The 19,359-nt window shown below is 45.7% G+C and overlaps 1 protein-coding gene across 2 annotated transcripts in view; it reads right to left on the bottom strand.

Moving 5' to 3' along the window:
- Positions 1 to 9,075: 9,075 nt before the first annotated feature.
- Positions 9,076 to 19,359, bottom strand: part of Pcsk6 (proprotein convertase subtilisin/kexin type 6) — a 181,609-nt gene continuing 171,325 nt past the window's right edge. For both annotated transcript variants that reach the window (XM_051206483.1, XM_051206484.1), the window contains 3 exons: positions 16,012 to 16,141; positions 11,690 to 11,802; positions 9,076 to 10,478 (listed from right to left, as the gene is read on the bottom strand). In XM_051206483.1, coding sequence (XP_051062440.1) covers positions 10,381 to 10,478; positions 11,690 to 11,802; positions 16,012 to 16,141 — 341 coding nt within the window. In that variant the 3' untranslated portion in view covers positions 9,076 to 10,380. The remainder of the gene's footprint in view (positions 10,479 to 11,689; positions 11,803 to 16,011; positions 16,142 to 19,359) is intronic.

Here is a 19,359-nt window from a genome sequence, read left to right as displayed (position 1 = left end):
TTCTTAATAGCTAAATCATGGGATGACTTTGAACATCTCACCCCCCTGCCTCCACCTCCAAGTGCTGGGATTATTGGATTGAGTTTGTCTAGTGGTGGGAATAGGCTCTGAGTTTCTGCGCATGCTGAGGCAGGTACTCTACTAACTGAGCCACATGCCCAGCCCTTATTTTGGTTATTCTAAGACAGGGTTTCATACTGTAGCTCGGACTGGCCTGTAAGTCTTCCCAACTTAGTCTCCCAAGTGCTGTGGTTACAGGTAGGCACCAATGAAATAGCTAAGATAATGCCATTTTGTCCTGACTGTTTTGTGCCTACATATTCTACAGCTTCCCCTCCCTCTCCAAGGGTCACATCTTAGCAATGCTTTTGGGACTGTCTGTGATCCTGATCATGGTCCAATGTATGAACCAGAATAACTGATGTTTGTGCAGGCTAAAAATGTAAAATTCAAATAACTAACAAGTTCGAATCAGAAGTAATTGTCATGGGGTAAGCTCTGCAAAAAGATGCAGTGCTGATCCCCCTCAAACATTGATGTGATTATGGGTTTTGTCTTGTAAAATGCTGTACTCCTCAGCTTCAGCACCAAGAGACTGGTTGCTGGCTAATAATGGGACTTAGATACTCCTAATTGCTCAGTTATTGTGATAACTATCTCATGTGGATTATTGCTGTATCCAGCTGATCATTGCACCTTTTTTGTTTGTTTGTTTTTCAAGACAGGTTTTCTCTGTGTATCCCTGGATGTCCTGGAACTCGCTTTGTAGATTAGACTGGACTAGAACTCCAAGTTCCATCTGCCTCTACCTCCTAGGTAGTAGGATTAAAGGCGAGTGTCACCACCACCCAGCTATGATCATTGCATTTTTAATGTGTGTGTGTGTGTGTGTGTGTGTGTGTGTGTGTGTGATAAATGCATTTGTGTTTGTGAGTGCACCTACCTGTGGGCATCTGGGGGCTAGAGGAGGGAGGAGGTGGCCTGCACTAGTACTCTCTGTCTTATTCTCTTGAGACAAGTTCTCTCACTGAACTTAGAGGTAGGACGGCAGTAAGCAAGCCCCTTAGTGGTCCTTGTATGTCCATGTCCATTTTATGCCCCAGCTCTGGGGTTATAGGCCCACACTACCACACTTGGCTTTTTATGTGGGTCTTGGGGACTTGAACTCAGGTTCTCATGCTTGTGCAGCAAGCACTCTTCATTGCTAACCCCTTTCTCTTGCCCTTGGTCTTTCGTTTTGATACATCATGCAGTATGCTTCAGCACCAAGAGACTTGGAGGCAGTATGACTCAGAGCAACTTAATGACAGAAAGGTTTATTTTAGCTTACCAATACACACACACACACACACACACACACACACACACACACACACACACACACACACTGTCATTGTGTTCATGATGTAGAAGTCATGGCTGTACTCATTGAAGCAGCTCCTCACATTGCATCTGTAGTCAGGAAGTAGAGAGAAACAAGTGCTGAAACCACCTCACTTTCTCTCTCTCTTTTTTATTTGACTGTGAACCCAGTTCATGGAATAGTATTACTTTTATTCATAGTGGATTTTTTTTCAGTTAAACTTATTGGGAAACACTTGGTCTGACACACCTCACTAATGTAGTCTGCTGGGAATCAGTTTGGAATCAATATAGAAAGGAAGAAACCAAAATATACTTTTTTCCTCATCTGAAAATTAAGTTGACTCAGCACCATCTTCAAAGGCCATCCTTTCCACACTGCTCTCCAAAGCCACTGTTGTCAAAACCAAGTGTCCAACTTGTGAGTCTACTTTTTGACTAGTTATTCTGTTCCATGAGTTTACTTGCATAACATCATAGTGTTTTAATAATACATGCTTTGTAAAAGAGCATTCAAGCTTCACTTTTTCTCATTACCTCCGTTATGCTTGTCTTTTATAGCTTTAAATATAAAACTTAGCTATATCTTATATCTGAAAAGAATCTTTGTGCTGGACAGCGGTCACACCTTTAATCCCAGCACTTAGGAGGCAGAGGCAGGCAGATCTCTGTGAGTCCACGGCCAGCCTTGTCTACAGAGCGAGTGCCAGGAGTCAGAGACACATAGAGAAATCCCATCTTGAAAAAACAAACAAAAAACAGCTAATACAACAGATTACTTATTTTGTACTATATTGAGCCTGTAGGTAAATGGAAAAAAATAATATTCTTACAATGCGGAGTATGCTAGTTTCTGAACATGGTATAACTTCACAGTTATTAAAATTTTTAAGCTTCAGGAGGAGTGTTTGAAAATTTCTGATAGAGGCCTTTCATAAAGTTTAGTCTAATCATTTGTAAAAGTATCTTTTATTGATGAGTCCATGTTCTAATTTTTAAAGTTTATTTATTTTAGTTTTGGAATATGTGTGCTATAATCTGCATTATCACCAGATAAGGGGTCTGGAAGAGGAGAAGATCTTTCAAGGAAGGGGAAATAGAATATAGAGTTATGGAGAGACAAAGAAGAAACTAGAATAGGGGGTTAAATGGGGAGGGGATTGGGAGATCAGGATAAAGAGGGAACATCACACTAAAGGCTTTTTGAAGAACCATATGGAAACCTACTACTATAGAAACTTCCTAAATTATATACATATATGAATGGGATCTAAATGGAGTCACCACATAATGGGAGAGACAATGCCCTAGCTAGACATCTTACGCCAACAAGTAAAACCTCCAGAGCTCAGGGTTATATGTAGTTGACTGTAGCTCCTGAACTACAATCTGTTCCACTAATTGGGCAAAGGCCTAGAGATTGAAAAAAGACACAAGACAGCTGGTCATTCGTTCAACAGGAATGTCAAATGCTGTTATAGGGGAAGAATCCAGCTTATATACTGACTCACAGCACAATGGAAAACAACCCAGGGTCAAGAGTGCAAGTTTTCAGGCTTAGCTCCTCCCCAGCAGATGTGTGTTAGCAAAGCAGGAACGACCCTGGGGCAAGAAAACAGGAAGAGCACCAATAATAACTCTGGGGCAAGATGTTCCAGCCAACAGCTTCAGGCTTGCTCAAGGTGCCTCAGGAATCCATGCAGGGCCCTACAGGCACCATGTTACAGGAATAACCCACCATTTTTGGTTGGATTTAAGGTCCATTTCATGAGATGGAACCCATATCTGCTGCCACTGCTGAAGTGACCCAGAATCTGAGACTATAGGTCATGGGCATAAGGGGAAACCTGCTATTTTTCTGCTAGAGGAGCATAGCAGTAAATTGATGCCTGCTATCCTCATAGATCAGTGCATCTCTCAGCCATCATCAGAGAAGCTGCCTCTTGCAACAGAACAATGTGCAGAGAATGAGAGACTTTGGAGCACTCAGTCCTAAATGGGACGTCTCCATCAAACCCTGCATTAGTCACACCACACTTTAGGGCAGGTCCCATGTCCAGGAGTAATTGGCCAACACAAAAATGAACCTGAGGTGCTTTGAATGAGTATGGCACCTATAAGCTCATATGTTTCAATGTTTGGTCCCCAGTTAGTGGTACTGTGTGGGAAGAGTTAGAAGTATGTGGTTTTAACTTCAGCACAGTAGCTGCATCTTAATCTGCTATCTCAGCCAGCAATTGCAACTCTGCAGTTACTGGCCTGCTTCTCTAGCAGTGGTCTGGCTGCTCAGGCTCTGTTGCTGCTGCTAAATGCAGCTTTAACTAAACTTCTGTCATTCTATTTACAAGTATGACTCAAGATTCAAAGGCTGGGGTGGAAACCTGCTAGCTCAGAGATGCTGGGTTGCAATCAGCTGGTGTCTCCCGAGGACCCGTGCTTCCACTTGGCCAAACTAGAAAAAGCTTAGCCACTCCAAACCCAACTCTATTGCTTCCTGTTCTCTCTATCTCTCCCGGATGCCTCCTGACCCAAACTTAATTTTATCTATTTAACGCAAATACAAACTCAAGGTTCACAGAATGATTCAAATATCCCCCAGTGGTGTTGGGCTTGTTGGAGGAAGTGTGTCACCTGAGTTGGGCTTTGTGGTTTCAAAAGTTCACACCAGGCCTACTCTTACTACTATGTGATGAAAATGGACTAGTTTTCTGAACTGGTAAAGAAGCTCCTAGTTAAATACTTTCTTCCAAAAGTTGCTTTGGGAGCTGGAGAGATGGCTCAGTGGTTAGGAGCATTGACTGCTCTTCCTAGAGTTCAGTCCCCAGCAACCGCAACCACAGGGTGGCTCACAACCATCTATAATGAGATCTGCTGCCCTCTTCTGTCATGCAGGTGTACATGCAGATAGAATACTATATACAAAAAAATAAATTTTAAAAAGTTGCCTTTGTCTCCTCATAGTAATAGAACAATAACCAAGACAGAGCTCCAGTGTGTGTGTGTGTGTGTGTGTGTGTGTGTGTGTGTGTGTGTGTGTTTGTGGTGCATGCATGGTTTTTGCTTTGTTTTGGCATTTTTTTCTTATTGTTTTGTTTGTGGGTTTTTTTTTTTCTTTTGAGAAAGATAACATGAAATTTGGTGGGTAAGGAGGTAGGGATGGGGGGGAGAAACATGATCTAAATATATTTTATGAAACAAGTAATGAAAATTAATTAACTAATTTATTTTGAATGTGCACCCTCTATGGCACATATATGACAGTCTGGGGACAATTTTTGGGAGTCAGCTCTCTTTTTCCACCAAGAGAATCCTTGGGATCTAACTCAGGTCATCAGGTTTAGTGGCAAGCACTTTATCCACTTAATAATCTTACCAGTGCCCATGTTCTAATTAATACTTTTTGGTACATGAAAATACAGTTGATTTTTGTTTGTCCACATTGTATCCAGAAACTTTGTGGAATTCCCTTATTAACCTTGTAACTATTCTTTTGTTTTTTGTGTGTTTGTTGTTTTTTCTAGATAGGGTTTCTGTGTGTAACAGCCCAGGCTGTCCTGGAAATCTCTTTATAGACCAGGCTATCCTGGAACTCACAGAGATCTGCCTGCCTCTGCCTCTCAAGTCCTGGGGTTCAAGGCATGTGCCACCAATGCTGGGCACTCTTAACGTATCTGTCTGTTTGTAATGCCGGGTTTCAGAAAGGTACTCTTAACATGTCTGTCTGTCTACCTACCTACTTACCCATCTATCCATTTGTTTGTGTTGGTATTTTACCTGTATGAATATTTGTGTGAGGGTGTCGGACCCCTTGGAAGAGGAGTAATAGGAAGTTGTGTGTGGGTGCTGGGAATTGAACCTGGATCCTCTGGAAGAGCAGCCAGTGCTCTTAGCTGCTGAGCCATCTCTCCAGCCCCTATGAAAACATTTTTGGGTTACGTAACTTTTCTATAAGTATGTCCGGATTGTTTAAACAACAAATCAAAACAAAATAATGCAGACTTTATTTCCAGGGTGAACCACCAGGTGGAGCCCTTGGACTAAAGAGCTGTTTTTTAAGCCCCAGAAAGACCTTGCAGTAGATAGGGGAGGCTCTGAGATACAGCAAAGAATATGGAAACAACAGCAACAAAACTGTATGAAATTCTCAAAAGGAAATTTTAAAAAAGATGTAAGAGTGTTTCTCTGATTTAAAAAGGGAACTGTGTCAAGCCCTTTGGAGGAGGCCAGAAGACCAGAACATTGGACACTGAGTTATTTACACTGTTAGAACTTGGCTTTGCTTGGATTGTGGTTGTGCCCTGGTTCTTCCCTCTTGGAAAAAGAAAGTATTTAATTTGTTTTTGATTTACAGGAACCTACAGTGAGAGTGTTGAACTTTTAAAAAGATTTTAAAAAAGAGACTGAACTTTTAAAGTGTTGAATTTGTAAAGACGGTGATACCTTTAAAGTTTGCAACATGTTTTATAATGTAATATTAGTGATGTCTTGGGGATAACAAGAAAGGAAAAGTTATGTTTAATAAGCTATCAACATGTGTGTATGTCAAGTTGATACAATTATGCCAGCTAGTTTTTATGTCATCTGAGAGGAGGGAACTTCAACTAAGGGAATTCTTCCATAAGATCAGACTAGAGACAAGCCTGTTGGGCATTTTGTTAATTAATGATTGATGTAGGAGGGCCCAGTCCATTGTGGGTGGGGACACCTCTGTGTTGGTGGTCTTGTATTCTATTAAAAAAAAAAAAAAAAAAGCAGTTTAAGCCGGGCATGGTAGCACATGCTTGTAATCCTAGCACTTGAAAGACAGAGTCAGGCAGATCTCTGTGAGTTTGGGCTACAGAGTGAGTTCCAGGACAGCCAGGACTGTTACACAGAGAAACCCTGTCTTAAAACAAAACAAAAGTAAGTTGAACAAACCACAAGGATCAAGCCAGTAAACAGCAATTCTCCGTGGTCTCTGAATCAGATCCTGCTTTCAGATTCATCTGGTTTGGGTTCTTGTCCTGACTTCCTTGGATGAAGAAGAGTGATGTGGAAGTATAAGTTCCCCACGTTGCTTTTGGTTACAGTGTTTTACCACAGCATTCATCACTCTAATGCAAACAGAAATTGTCATCAGGAGTGGGGTATCTTACTTTAGCAAACAAATAAGAGAAGTCAAACTATAGGTGGATCCTGATAACCTTATGACTTTTTAAATGTTTATCTTTTTAATTATATTTCCTGTTGCTAAGCTTTCTCAACCTGAGCCCTACTGACACTTTAAGCTCATACTTCTTGGTTGTCAAACCTTTGTGTATACTATAGAGAGCTTAGTAGCATTCCTGGCTTCTACCTGATAGTTAGATGGGAATGAATCCCTGTAGTTGTCAAAAATGTTTGCAGACATTGCTGAAGAACCTCTGAAAAACTAAACTCCCACCAGGTAGAGAACTTTTGTTTTAGGTAATAAGATGTTCTCAGCTCCTGACACTTGGTTCTTACAGGAATAGGGATCTTTATAATAATAGGCTCCACAGGAATGCTAAGAGATGTTTGCTCACCCTTAGTGTGGATAGTCTATGTGGCAGTTTGAATGAGAATGGCCTCCATAGGCTCATGTTTGAATGTTTGGTTTCCAGTTAAACTGTCTGGGAAGGATTAGGAGGTGTGGTTTTGTTGGAGGACGCGTGTCACTGAGGAGTGCTTTGAGGTTTTAAAAGCCCATACTAGACCCAACCCCCCCACCCCACCCCACACACACAGCCTCTTGCTTACAGATAAGGATGCAAGTTCTCAGCTACTACTCTAGCACCATGCTTGCCTGCCTACCTCCAGGCTTCTGCCATGACAATCATGAACTAACCCTCTGAAATTGTAAGCAAGCCCCCCAATTAAATACTTTCTTCAATAATTTGGCCTCGCAACAATAAAACAATAACTAAGATGGCCTATGATCCTGTATTTAAAATAATCTTTACCTTGAGGGTAGGCATTTGTGAACAGGTACTGGATGTGGTCAGCTCTTTGCTATGTGTAGTGATAGAGTGTCAGGCATAAAAGGAGCCATGGCCTCTGCTACTGAGCTAGACCTAGCCCCAGTCTATTTTTAAAAGGTGCCAGTTAGTCATTAGAACTTTGTCAATAGCTTCTCAACTTCCCAGGCCCTGGATGAGCCAGCCTAGATCTGTAATATGCATAGGGGCTTGTAAGACTGTCTGGTTGGCTGCTTGTACTTGGCGTTCTCTGGGACATAGAAGCTACATGGTGCACTCTGTCTGTCTGTACTGGGGATTAAACCTCATTGCATGCTAGGTAACTCCTCTTTTACTTAAGACATAGCCTAGCCTGGCTTTCTTTTTTTACTTTCCTTTCCTTCCTTCCTTCCTTCCTTCCTTCCTTCCTTCTCTCTTCCCCTCCTTCTTTTCCTTCTCTCTCTCTCTCTCTCTCTCTCTCTCTCTCTCTCTCTTTTTGATTTTTTTTGAGACCGGGTTTCTCTGTGTAGCTTTGTAGACCAGGCTGGCCTCAAACTCACATAGATCCACCTGCCTCTGCCTCCTAAGGGCTGGGATTAAAGGTGTGCACAACCACCTGGCTTTTCCTTGATTTTGATGTAAGGTTCTGTCATATAGTCCAGAATGGCTTCAAATTTGAGATTCTCCTGTCTACACTTCAGTAGTGGGATTATAATATCTGTCACCATTACTCAGCTCTCCATACATCTGGAATATACACTTTTAGTGAACAAAGAGCTGGTAATTTTTGATGCTTGAATCTAGAACGTGTCTTGATCCTTTTGGGAGGACAAAAGATCCTTTCACAGGGGTTTCCTAAGCCCATAGGAAAACACAGATATTTGCATCAATTCATAACAGTAGCAAAAATAAAGCCATGAGTAGCAACAAAAATATTATGGTTGGGGGACACCACAACATGAGGAACTGTATTAAAGGGTCTCTCAGTATTAGGAGGATTAAGAACCAGTGGTCTAGAGGCTGACAGCACACTCCATAACTTGCTGGTTTTAATTCAGAGGTAGTTCACCTAAGAGACAGGGCTCTGTGTGTGTTTATGTTGGGATTATCTAGACTAAATTAGTCTCTGGATGTCTGTAAAGGAATATATAGGTTAAATTGAGATGGAAAAGCCATCCTGAATGGTCCCAATATCATCTCATGGGTTGGAGTCCCAGACTGCGTATAAAAGCTAAAGTGAGCTAGTGCAAGCATTCGTCTTCCTGACTGTGAATGCAACATACCATTGCTTCAAGATTCTGCCACATCAAGATTCTGCCACGTTAAGATTCTGCCACATGGCTTCCCTGTAATGATGGGCTATTCTTTGGAACTAGGAACCAAAACAAATCTTCCTTCTTAAATTGCTGTTTAAACATTTATTTTATTCTATGTTGTGCTTTGCCTCACGTGTGTTCCTGGTGCCCACAGAAGTCAGAAGACATTAGATTTCTTGGAACTGAAGCTACATACAGTTGTGAGCTTCTATGGGGGGATGCTGGGAATTGAACCTGGGTCTTCTGCAAGAACAAGTGATCTTAATCTCTGAGCCATCTCTCCAGTCCTTTAAATGGCTTCTTGTCTGATATTTTGTTAAAGCAATGGGAAAAGTAATGAATACAGACATCAAACAGATCAAGAAACCACAAAGTAATCTTCATTTCATACACTGGCCAGGACCAAGGCTCAAATTTTTATCTTGGAAAGAAATCCAGGCTCCTTTGCAGTGGGATGTTAACTCTTTTTATTAACTCAGGGTTAACATTAGATTTGCTTTACTGATTTCTTATTTGAAGTTGTGGATTCAACAGACAACAGCGGGGTCCTTGCCACTCTCAGGTGACAAAACACATTATAGTCAGAGAGGGGAGCAGGACAATATGGAAAGACATAAGGTTGGAAAAATTTAAGGCAAATGTTATTCCCATAGTAAAGGGAGCTGATCAAGCAGATCTGCGCATTTCAATGAAAATATATGAAATATTTGTCAAAATAATTAACATCGGTAAAAATTAGAACACGTAGCTTATAAAATGCCTACATAGGCTTGGCAGAAATCAATCCAGCTATCATGTAGGCTCATACTCTACTGGACCAGAGCAGCATCTACCCGAGAACAGAGTCCTGAGAGCAGAGGCCAAATGCACTTGAAAAGCAGTTGTGTAATGTGGAGGGCTGGCGATTAGTGATTTGGGGGCTGGCTTTGCATGTTTAAGGAGGAAATGCTTGGCCATCAGGTGTCTTTTGGTTAGCCCTAAATGCCTTCCTTGAACCCTCCTCCACAGGCTCTGCATCTGTAGAAAGCTGGTGGCTCAGGTCCAGGCCCCAGGACACAGGAAGAACAGTCATGAGGATTAGCTCGGCTCACTCAGGAGAATGGCAATCGGTTTCCGTTTGGTGCTGGACCCTTCTAGGCGGTGGCTGCAGTTCTGGAAGGAGCTGACTACATAGACATAGATTCTATCCCCAGTGGTCATACATCTTATGTCCTGAAACCTGTTTTATTTACAGTCTGACCAAACTGTCCCTCAGGCTGTTTGATGGCCAGTGACACATGAGTAGGAGGCTAGGCCCTTTGTCATAGGTGAGGATAGCAGAGGGTCCTGCCAGCCAGCTTGGCGAGTTTGCCACGGTCACACAAAGGTGTGGGAGGAGAACTCGATGTGGTCCTTGACATCTCTCTCCTTCTGCTTTGGTCTTGACATTGCAGTAAACCAGGGTCCTGAAGCCACTCTGAAGCTGCAGGTGTGAGCCTCATAATTCATCTTGTTCCCATTTTGAGATCAACTTTAGACTGTAGCCACCAAGCAGAGTTTGAGGGGGTGTTGCAATTTTAGCCACATAGCCTTAAGGGTCACCTCCATCTGGTTCAGGCGCTGAGATGCTGCAGTAGGACCCAGCTCTGGGGGCGATCCAGCTGTCAGATGCAGGACCACCCCAGAAACTATGGCTGACTGTCTGGAGGAAGGTGGATGGGCAAATGGGCAGAGAGGAGGACCCTGCCCTCTGCGGGTAGCTGGTGCCCCTACCCAGCCAGGAGGCAGGTGCGGCAGCAGAACTGGATGAAGAGCTTCCGTTCGCAGAGCCGATTAGACTTCACCATCTCACAGAAGGTCTCATCAGCTGGCGACAAGAAAGGAAAAGGAGGCATCAGACTCTGGGTCTTGTTAAGGCTCAGCTGTTCTCCATTTGCCAGGCACTGATGGTGTTCCAGGCAAGGCACACAGTCTCTTATGAGCCATTTCAGTGCTAATGTCTGGTGAGGCTCAAGTGGCACTGAAGTATGGAACTTCTACTAAGTTTAAGTGACAATGGGGAGGGGCTTCCTGAAGGGGCTGTTGGGGCGAGATGGGGTATGCTATAGGAGGATCCCCGGACGGACAGAGGTGCAGGGCTAAAGCAGGGGGGAAAGCAGGCTTCAGGGAAATAGTCTAGGGGAGGAGATGGAGGGAGAAGACAGGCAGGAGGGAGTACTCAGTGATGGCGAGGCGGGGAGGGCAGTGGGGCTGGGAGTGCACCTCTGCATTGTCACTAGGGAGCAGGGTGTCCTATGGCAGCCTCACTTTCTGGGGCTGGACACATAACCTGAGCAGGGGCTTCCTAAACAGGAAACCTCCTGGGCTTTGGAAGGACAGGATTTTGCAATTTAAAAAAGTAAACAAGGCACACGTAGGTCACCTATAGTCAGGACACCTGCAAGGTGCTATCTGGGCACTCTGCCTGTGAAGGGCCCTGCCGGCATTATAACTGGGGATTATCTGTCCACCCTTGGACACATGGGGTGGGTGGATCCCTTCTCCTGCGTGTCAGGATATTGTATCCGGCACTGGCTCCATGCAGCTTAGTATAAGTCCCCCTTCTAAGACACAGCAATCCTCTCCTGTATGAGGCCTCCCGGTCAGAAGCCTCTGCTGACCCTGCTCCTGCCTGGCATCCCCACTGCTCATTTCTTCTGAGTTCCTATTTTGATAACTTGTCCTCTTACCCCCCACCATCTATCTACCAAGCCAAGGCCCTCCCATAGCACAGCTATTGTCAGCTGCGTTCCTATTACTGAGCATGGGGCTCAACTTCTAGTGCTGAGGATGAAGTCTTTCAGGCCTCCTGGTGTTGACCTCTTCTGGGGGAAGCCGCTGTATTCAAGCTGCCCATAGCCTAGGCCAGGGGAATGGGAACGGCTTACATGTAGCTTCAATTACTTTCAAGTTATGTAGCCAACTAGACGGTCAAACAAGTCAGAGAACAGCATCCCTGCTCTGGGCAGCCGTGCTGTGCTTTCTCTTTCTTTTTACTGCTTCAGGGACAGCTCCGAGGGTCACCCTGTTGGCACTCACCATTGCTGCAGGTGTGGTTGGTGATGCAGGAGGTCCCCAGCTGTGTGAAGCCAGCCTTGCATCTGCTGCAGTTCCTACTGGAGCCCTCACAGCTCAAGCAGTTTTCGTCACATCTGTGGGAAGACATCAGCCCCTCCTGAGGTTTGGGGGGAACCCAGAACCTCCTGACATACACTCCCAAGCCCTCAGCTTTGGTTTCAGTGGAGTAATGCCTTGACGATGCACTGAGTGTTGGGCACATCATTCTTGTTCAACCTCCCTGTTGCCATGGGAAGGCAAAAGTGGGAGCATTTCCAGGACGGGAGGCCAGGCCTTGTTCCCAGAGACTCTCTGTGGCACACCTGGAAATCCTAGTAGACACTAGTCCCCTCCCCACATGTCCTTCCCAGAGCTTCCAGATGTCCAGGTGTGATGGCTATAGGCTTGGGGTAGAGGACACATTCTACCTAGGGCCATGGCAAACCTGTTTCTGGAATGGGTCCTAGAACTTCTGCTGTCTACCAGGCTGAACATGCTTAACTGGTACATCTGCCTAACCCGGGGAGGGCCAGCCATATTCCTATTTCTGATTCCACAGATAGTCCTGGCCTAGCCTGGCCCCATGGTCCTGCTAATACAGAGTGCTATGACCTCAGGGCACAAAAGTGAACCACATCTTAAGTCCACTCCACAGTCTCAGGGGAACATGAGTTCATTTAGACCTGATCTGTGGGTGTCTGTGTCTCAGTCGTAAAGCTAAGTAGCTCTGATAGGTTGGCCCTGCAAGCCTGAATTATGCATTGTATGGCCCTTCACAGAAACAATTTAGCTTGACTCTGCACGATTCCCACTCAGGGCTGTGTGTGTACCCAAACTGCTATTTCCAGCTCTAGGTGACCAGGACTCCACAGTGGCTTCTGTTTCCCACTTCCCATGCTACTGTCAATAATTGTGGGTGGGACAGGCCTGGGGGAGGGGAAGAAGCCTGGCCATGCTTTGGCCTGCCCTAGGGGTCCCATGTTTAAGACAGATGACTGCTGCCACCTATGTGAGCCCTTCAGTGATGAAATGCTCCTGATGGGGTTTAATCTGAGTTACAAGAAGCCATCGTGCAGCATCTCCTCATGGATGAGGTGGGTGTTTATTCCGAATGCAATGGAGGATGGTGAATTGCTAGAGCTCAGAGCCCTGGTTTCAGATCAGTGTGTAAGCAAAGCGAACCACTTCTAGGCATAGTTCCCAGACTACAGGAACACTCTACTTCTGGTGCAAATTTGGGATGTCCCTGGTGTCTGGTTCTAGCCACACTGTCTCCCAGTAGTACCCACTGGGTCCTGATGACACAGGTTCCCTGGAGATCTTCCTGGCCTCTCTCATGGGCACACATGCCAGGCCAGCCCTTTCAAAGGATATTGGTTGTCTGGGAGGTTCAGGGACTTCCAGGTACTGGTTGAGTGCGGTTTCAGCCATGAGCAGCTACGGTATGGAGTGTGCTGCAGTGAGAACCCAAGCCAGGCACAGCTTGGCTCCTCACATACTGCTCTCTGAGCTCAGCAGGATGGCAGGTGCTTCTGCTTTCTATTTCTGCAGTCCAAACTGCCAGTAAAACATCGTACCTGAGCAAGCCTGGGCTCTGTAGCCAGAAGCCCAGGCAAGCTCAGAGGGAGCATTTTGCACAGGTCTCTGGGGGCCCAGATGTGGTGCTGGCCACCCCTAGTGCTCATTGAGAGTTGGAGGGGGAAGAGGGAGAAAACTGAACATAATGCTTCCTAAGGAAGAGGTGATATCTCCCATACCCCACTCCCCAAATGCCTCCTGTCTCCTGCTTCTGACTGTAGCAGCATACTGTCAGTGGTCTGTAGGGCAGGTGGGCTTTCGGGGATACCTATGGTTCTTCTGTAGTACCGAATTCACTCTAAAACACCATGGCAACTTTTTCATGCCAAATTCTGGAGAGGGAGCTGTGCTCATACAGACCTCTCGCTGTGTCACAGCAGGAGCTACCCCCTTTCGGGAAAGAGTGGGGCACAGGCCACCTGCTTCAGTCTGGGTAGAAATTAGGCAGGAAGCACAGCTTGAGGACTTCTGTACCTGCTGAGGAGTCGGGAGATTGTCGAGGGCTGGGGGAATGACTGGTAAGTCTGCCCCTGGAGCAAAACCCCCAGAGTTGCTCTCATTTTCTTCTAAGAGGTCCTTGCTTGGGAGCAAGCAGTTCCCTTACTGAGTCCTGAGTGTGGCTGGTAGTTTTTCTGTGGCACTGGTACAAACTGCTTTCAGCTTCAGGCTTCAGCGTCCACCTGCCTTCTTTATTCAAATTAGCAACCATGCAGGCCTATGCCATTCTGGCTTCCACATCTAGCCTCAGACAGTTATGCATTCCTTGGGGCTTCCCTGGCTCTTCTGTAAGGAAAGCATTTTGGGGCCTGGAGGATGCTTGTGGCTCACTGGCAGCTGTGGCTGTCTGAGTTGGGAGAGGCATCCAGAACCATGTGTATTTCCCTTAAGGGAAGGTTCACACTTATAGAGGCTCCCCAGGACCAGAGGCTCCATGAGGTAGAATCATTTGAAGTTCTGGTACTTTATCACTTTGGCTCTGTGCAAAGCTCCTGGGGGCGTGTCTCCAGGATTTGGTATATCAGCTCCAAGATAAGGCTGAACTCTCCTCTGGGTCTGTTATGGTCCCCTCAGATAAAAATTAGTACCCAGGAACTTGTGTCTAAGGAGCATTTGCAGCTGGTCTCCTGTCTCCTAGAGACTGGAATGCTTCTGGATGCCACAGTAAGTGCCCCGGGAGTCTGGGGCACTTGACAAATGAAAGTGATTATCACCATTAAGTTCCATGCTGTCCCTGTGCTGCTGTCCTTGGTTTAATTATCAGTAAACCAGCTGGCTTGTGAAATGAAAGGTTTACTGCACACAGCTGTGTCCACAGCCCTGCACACAGGACTCCGCATGGCAGAAGGAGGTGGTTAAGTTCCCTGTTTCAAACCAACCATCGAGGTGTTGACCCTTGTACACACATAAGGCACCCCCCCTACACACACACACACACACACACACACACACACACACACACTGGTCCCTTTTGTTCAGTACAAGGACTTGAGCTCATCAGCACACTGTTTATAGGTGACAACCCACGGTCATCCTCAAAATAGCCTAGGAGGAAGACCCCACTTAGGGCTTTGACACTGGGAGTGGGAGCTGGGCATGGGCTCTCACCTCTGCCTGACACAAGTGTCCCAGAGTGGCTTTGCTTTGAGTCTTTTGCAGCCAGAAGTCCCCTACTTCCACTTCCAAGGCCACCCCTCCTTTGCTTCAGCACTGTCACCTTCAAATGGCCTCCCTGTTGCTCTCACACCATAGTCTGCCTTTCCAGTCCTGGCCTGTTTATGATGTCCTGACCTGGCACAATCCCCAGCCAGCCAAATGCAGACTAAAGCACAAATCTGCTCCTTGAACAGCCTGTGTCCCACAGTACAGGAAGCACTCCCATGTGTCGCCAGGAGCAGACATATCTCCTTGTCATAAAAGGAAACCCTATGTTATTAAAACATCTTAAATGCCATGTTCTGTACATCTCTGAAGTGTTTGAAGACCACTGTCCACCTAAAATATGTCTCTGTTTGGCCTTGATAATATACTTAACATGACTACAAGTTGGGACTCCCAACAGTGGGAGTAGGGTTGTTCCCTGCTTTGGCTGGCTTTTGGTAACTTTTCCTTGCCCAGCCTTCATACAGGAGAAGTGCTGAGCCTGACCTCGCCAAGTGTGTGTATTCATGGGAGGAATGGAAAGAGAGTAAGAGGGTTAAAACACATGTGTGCACTGTCTAAGCCAGGACTGGTTTTGCCATGAGGACATGAACAGGTGTTTAATTTTGTTTAAAATATCTAATGTAGAGAAAGTGTTAACTCCCATACATGTGGTTGCCTTGACCACCTACAGTATAACAGCACCCTGCACCACGGCTTGAGCAGAACTGCCCTGTACCATCTGCTACTGGGGAGGGCCATGTGGCAGCACCTTGTTAACTCTGTATCCTGTCCTAGCCCACTGCTGCCCAGTGCCTGTGTATGGTTAAGTGCTTCACAAATAATTAGGCATTAAGAGGGGCTTGAAGGCTGCCAGCTGGCTTGAGACTCCCAGCAGTCACTAACTGTAGGCATCCCTTCCTCAGTAAATGGTTTCCTGTTTGCCCTCTGCATCAACTGCAGCAGGTGACGAATTGTGTCGATTCCCTAGGCTCCAGGGAAATGACACCACACCTGGCCATCCAGCTGTTCTTTCCCAGATGACCACTACTCCCCTCCAGGCTGGGTCACAGCCTGGAATACCATACCTTCGACACACTTTGTGAGGTAAGCCAGGCATCTCCTCTGGGTAGAAGCCTTCACCACATGCTGGCACACATTTCCAGTCTTGGAAGTGGAAGCTTTTTGCACAGTGAATACATTCTTCTCTGCTGGGCCCTGACAGGCGCGGGGAAAGAAGCAGATGTCAAGGACATATCTGTGTTTCAGAACATCTGTGGGGATCTTCAGCTGTCCCCAGGACACTCACACAGCTGACACTTTCCAGGAGCTCAGTGAGAGTTGGCTATGTGACTAGAGATAGGCCACCCCCTCTTCACAGATGGGAACAACAGAGGCCTAAACTAAGCTCAGTGGGGAGCTCTACTTGGGCCATCATGACTGACTTTGGTTCTATGTAATACCTTTCCCATCACCTTTAGGCTAGAATCAGTGTAGTAGCTACTCAATAGGTACAAACTGAGTCGGTAAAACACAAGCATGCTGTATTTTAATTGTATCACACTGAAGTGATGGTGTCTGAGGTTCACTGGGTTAAACTGGGCATGGTACCCAAGCTATTTCCACATGGTTCCTATTTTTCTGTGTGTGTGTGTGTGTGTGTGTGTGTGTGTGTGTGTGTGTGTGTGTGGCTTGGAAGATAATCTTGGATGTTCTCTTCAGGAATACTGCCTGCCTCTTTTGAGATGAGATCTCTTTTTGGCCTGGGGCTCACTAATTAGGATAGACTGAGTGACAAGTGAGCTCCAGGCCTCCTCCTACCTTCCAGCTTCTGTAACAGACAAGAATACCCATAGGGAGTCTCTTTCTTTCCTATGGTGTGGTTGTGTAGCCAACCCCCAGCCCCTCAAATTCGAATTTTCTCAGGTTTATCTTGCTTTTGATTGAAGCTTAGTCTCATGCTTGGGCCAATCTTCCCCCATGTCTGTCTCTAGAGAATATCTTCAGGGGGTCCCTCCATATTGGGTCTCAGGGACTCTCAGTGCCCAGCACTGTCCTACTCCTGTATCTTGTCTCTCATCTGTTCCACTGCTTGGCTTCCTCTAACCTAGGTACTACTATTTTTTTTTTTTTTGTTTTGGTGGTGGTATTGGGGTTCATGTATATAAGGTGTACACACTACCACTAGGCAATGAGATAATGCTCAGTCTAGTAAACCTAACAGTAATTATGGCACACTTATAACCCCAGCACTCAGGATGTGGAGGCAGGAGGATTAAAAAAAACTTAGGGACAACTTACTGAGTCCCTGTCTTTATTTTTAAAAGTTGATTATGGATTGAAGGTGATGTACTACATCATTGCCTAGCATGATGAAGGACCTGGGCTTTTGTTTGTTTGGTTTTGGTTTGTTGAGACAAGGTTTTTCTGTGTAGCCCTGACCATCCTGGAACTCACTCTGTAGAGCAGGCTGGCCTTGAACTCACAGAAACCTGCCTGCCTCTGCCTCCTGATTGCTGGTATCCAGTGCCACTCAGGAAAAATGTTGGTCACAGGTTCAGTACCCAGAGGAAGAATGTTGGTATAGGTCACATAACAACGTGAATGTGCTTACTGCCACTGAATTGTACATCTGAAAATGGCCAGGCTGGGATGGCAGGCACACTGAGAGTGGGAATTATAGGTGCCGGGACACTTGCAGATGAGAAGCTCTTCTAATGTTCTTGTGATGTCTTGATGGTCAACTCGATTGCATTTAGAATCACCTAGGCAACACCTCTGGCTTGTCTAAAGGTGTTTCCATAGTTTAACTTCCCTCAGTGTGGGTGGTACCATCCCAAGGGCTGGGGTGCTGGCCATCTCTCTTTCCTAGCTGTGCATCAGTGTGGCCAGCTGGCACACTCCTGCTACCACTGCTAGAGCCTTTCATGCTACCATGCCTTCCCTGCCCCCATAGATGACATCCTCAAACTGAGAGTCAAAATAAACCTCTCCCTAAGTTGCTTTTGTCAAGCATTTTGCTACAGTATTTTGCTAGTGAAAAAACTAATGGAAACAATTCTATAGCAAGAATAGGGCAACTAGCTGGCGGGTGATTACACGCCTTTAATCCCAGCACCCGGGAGGCAGAGGTAGGTAAATCTCTGTGGGTTCAAGGCCAGCCTGGTCTACAGAGCAAATTCCAGGACAGCCAGAGCTACACAAGAGAGACCCTATCTTTAAAAAAAGAAAATAAAGTAGAATAAAATAATAAATAATTATAGATGGCTAAGATGTCATATGTAGCCTGTTATAATAAAAAAATGCCAACGAGCACATTTTCTATGAAACTTTCACAACTACTAATTATGATGTTATACTCAAAATCTCTCAGGGATTCCATGCAGTCTTTATAGACTCCAGGCACTTTAGGAGCCCCACACTGTTAACAATAACAGCTCAACAGGATATGCTAACCCATCATGCTGGGTCTGGTACACATAGAATCCAGAGCCTTGTTCAGAAGGCAAGAAGAATATGCTGTGAGAAGTGCTAAGGTAGAAAGCATGCCTTTCCCTTGAAATCTCTCTGGACCTATCATGGTATTTTTTCACTCACTGTTTCTTGTTGTACCTTCCTAGGCACACACCGTGATAAACCATCCCAAGGGCTTAGGGCACTGCTTCTTATCCTAGTGAGCATGTAGGCATGTCCACCGGCTGCCCCTTGTCCTGGGTAGGTAAGTGAAAGCGGGCACTTCCCTCTCCCATGGGCTGACTCATCAACCCTGAGCCAATGATCACAGCCTCAATGCCAGGATGCTCTGGGCACTGGCAATCGAGATGGTAAGTCTCAGTGTATTTGGAACACTGTGGGCTAGGCCACCATGCTGTACCAAAGATGTCACCAGGCACAAGTGCTTCTAGGGAGACTATACCATATGGAGATGACTGAGTGGGTAAGAGAAGGCTCTGGCCCCCAGGTTACATGTGTTCCAGGGAGGTTAAAAAGAGCCTAGGCAGAGGGCATGGGGAGACATGGAGGATTCCTCTCTTCCTGCAGAACTACCTGCTGTTGAACTGAAGTCTTCAAATGATGGAGGAGATACAGGACTGAGATAAGAAAACCTACAAGTGACTCAATACAGCCACTGGCTGCCAGACAGTCTGGGGACTCCAAAAAAGATAAGGGAATTGAATTATTGAAATCAAGAGTTATAGACCACAAGCTTGAATGCTATGGATTCAAGCGACTCTGACATTTAAATAGGTAGCACTGGAGATGCATCTTAAATAACCTGGGTTAAACCAGGACTAAAACCAGGAAATAAAAAGACCGCAGGGCAACCAGGTAGGGAAAGCTGCCAGCTGCCTGTGGAAAAGATTCTTCTTAAGGTTAAGCCTGGACCCTTCTGGGGTTGTCTGAGGGTGGGGTGGAGGAGGACATGTCTCCCACAG

This window comes from Phodopus roborovskii, unplaced genomic scaffold (genome assembly GCF_943737965.1).
Source record: "Phodopus roborovskii unplaced genomic scaffold, PHOROB, whole genome shotgun sequence".
NCBI classification, from domain to species: Eukaryota; Metazoa; Chordata; class Mammalia; order Rodentia; family Cricetidae; genus Phodopus; species Phodopus roborovskii.
The sequence above is the reverse complement of the archived record's forward strand: the minus strand, read 5'-3'. Positions and strand labels throughout refer to the sequence as shown.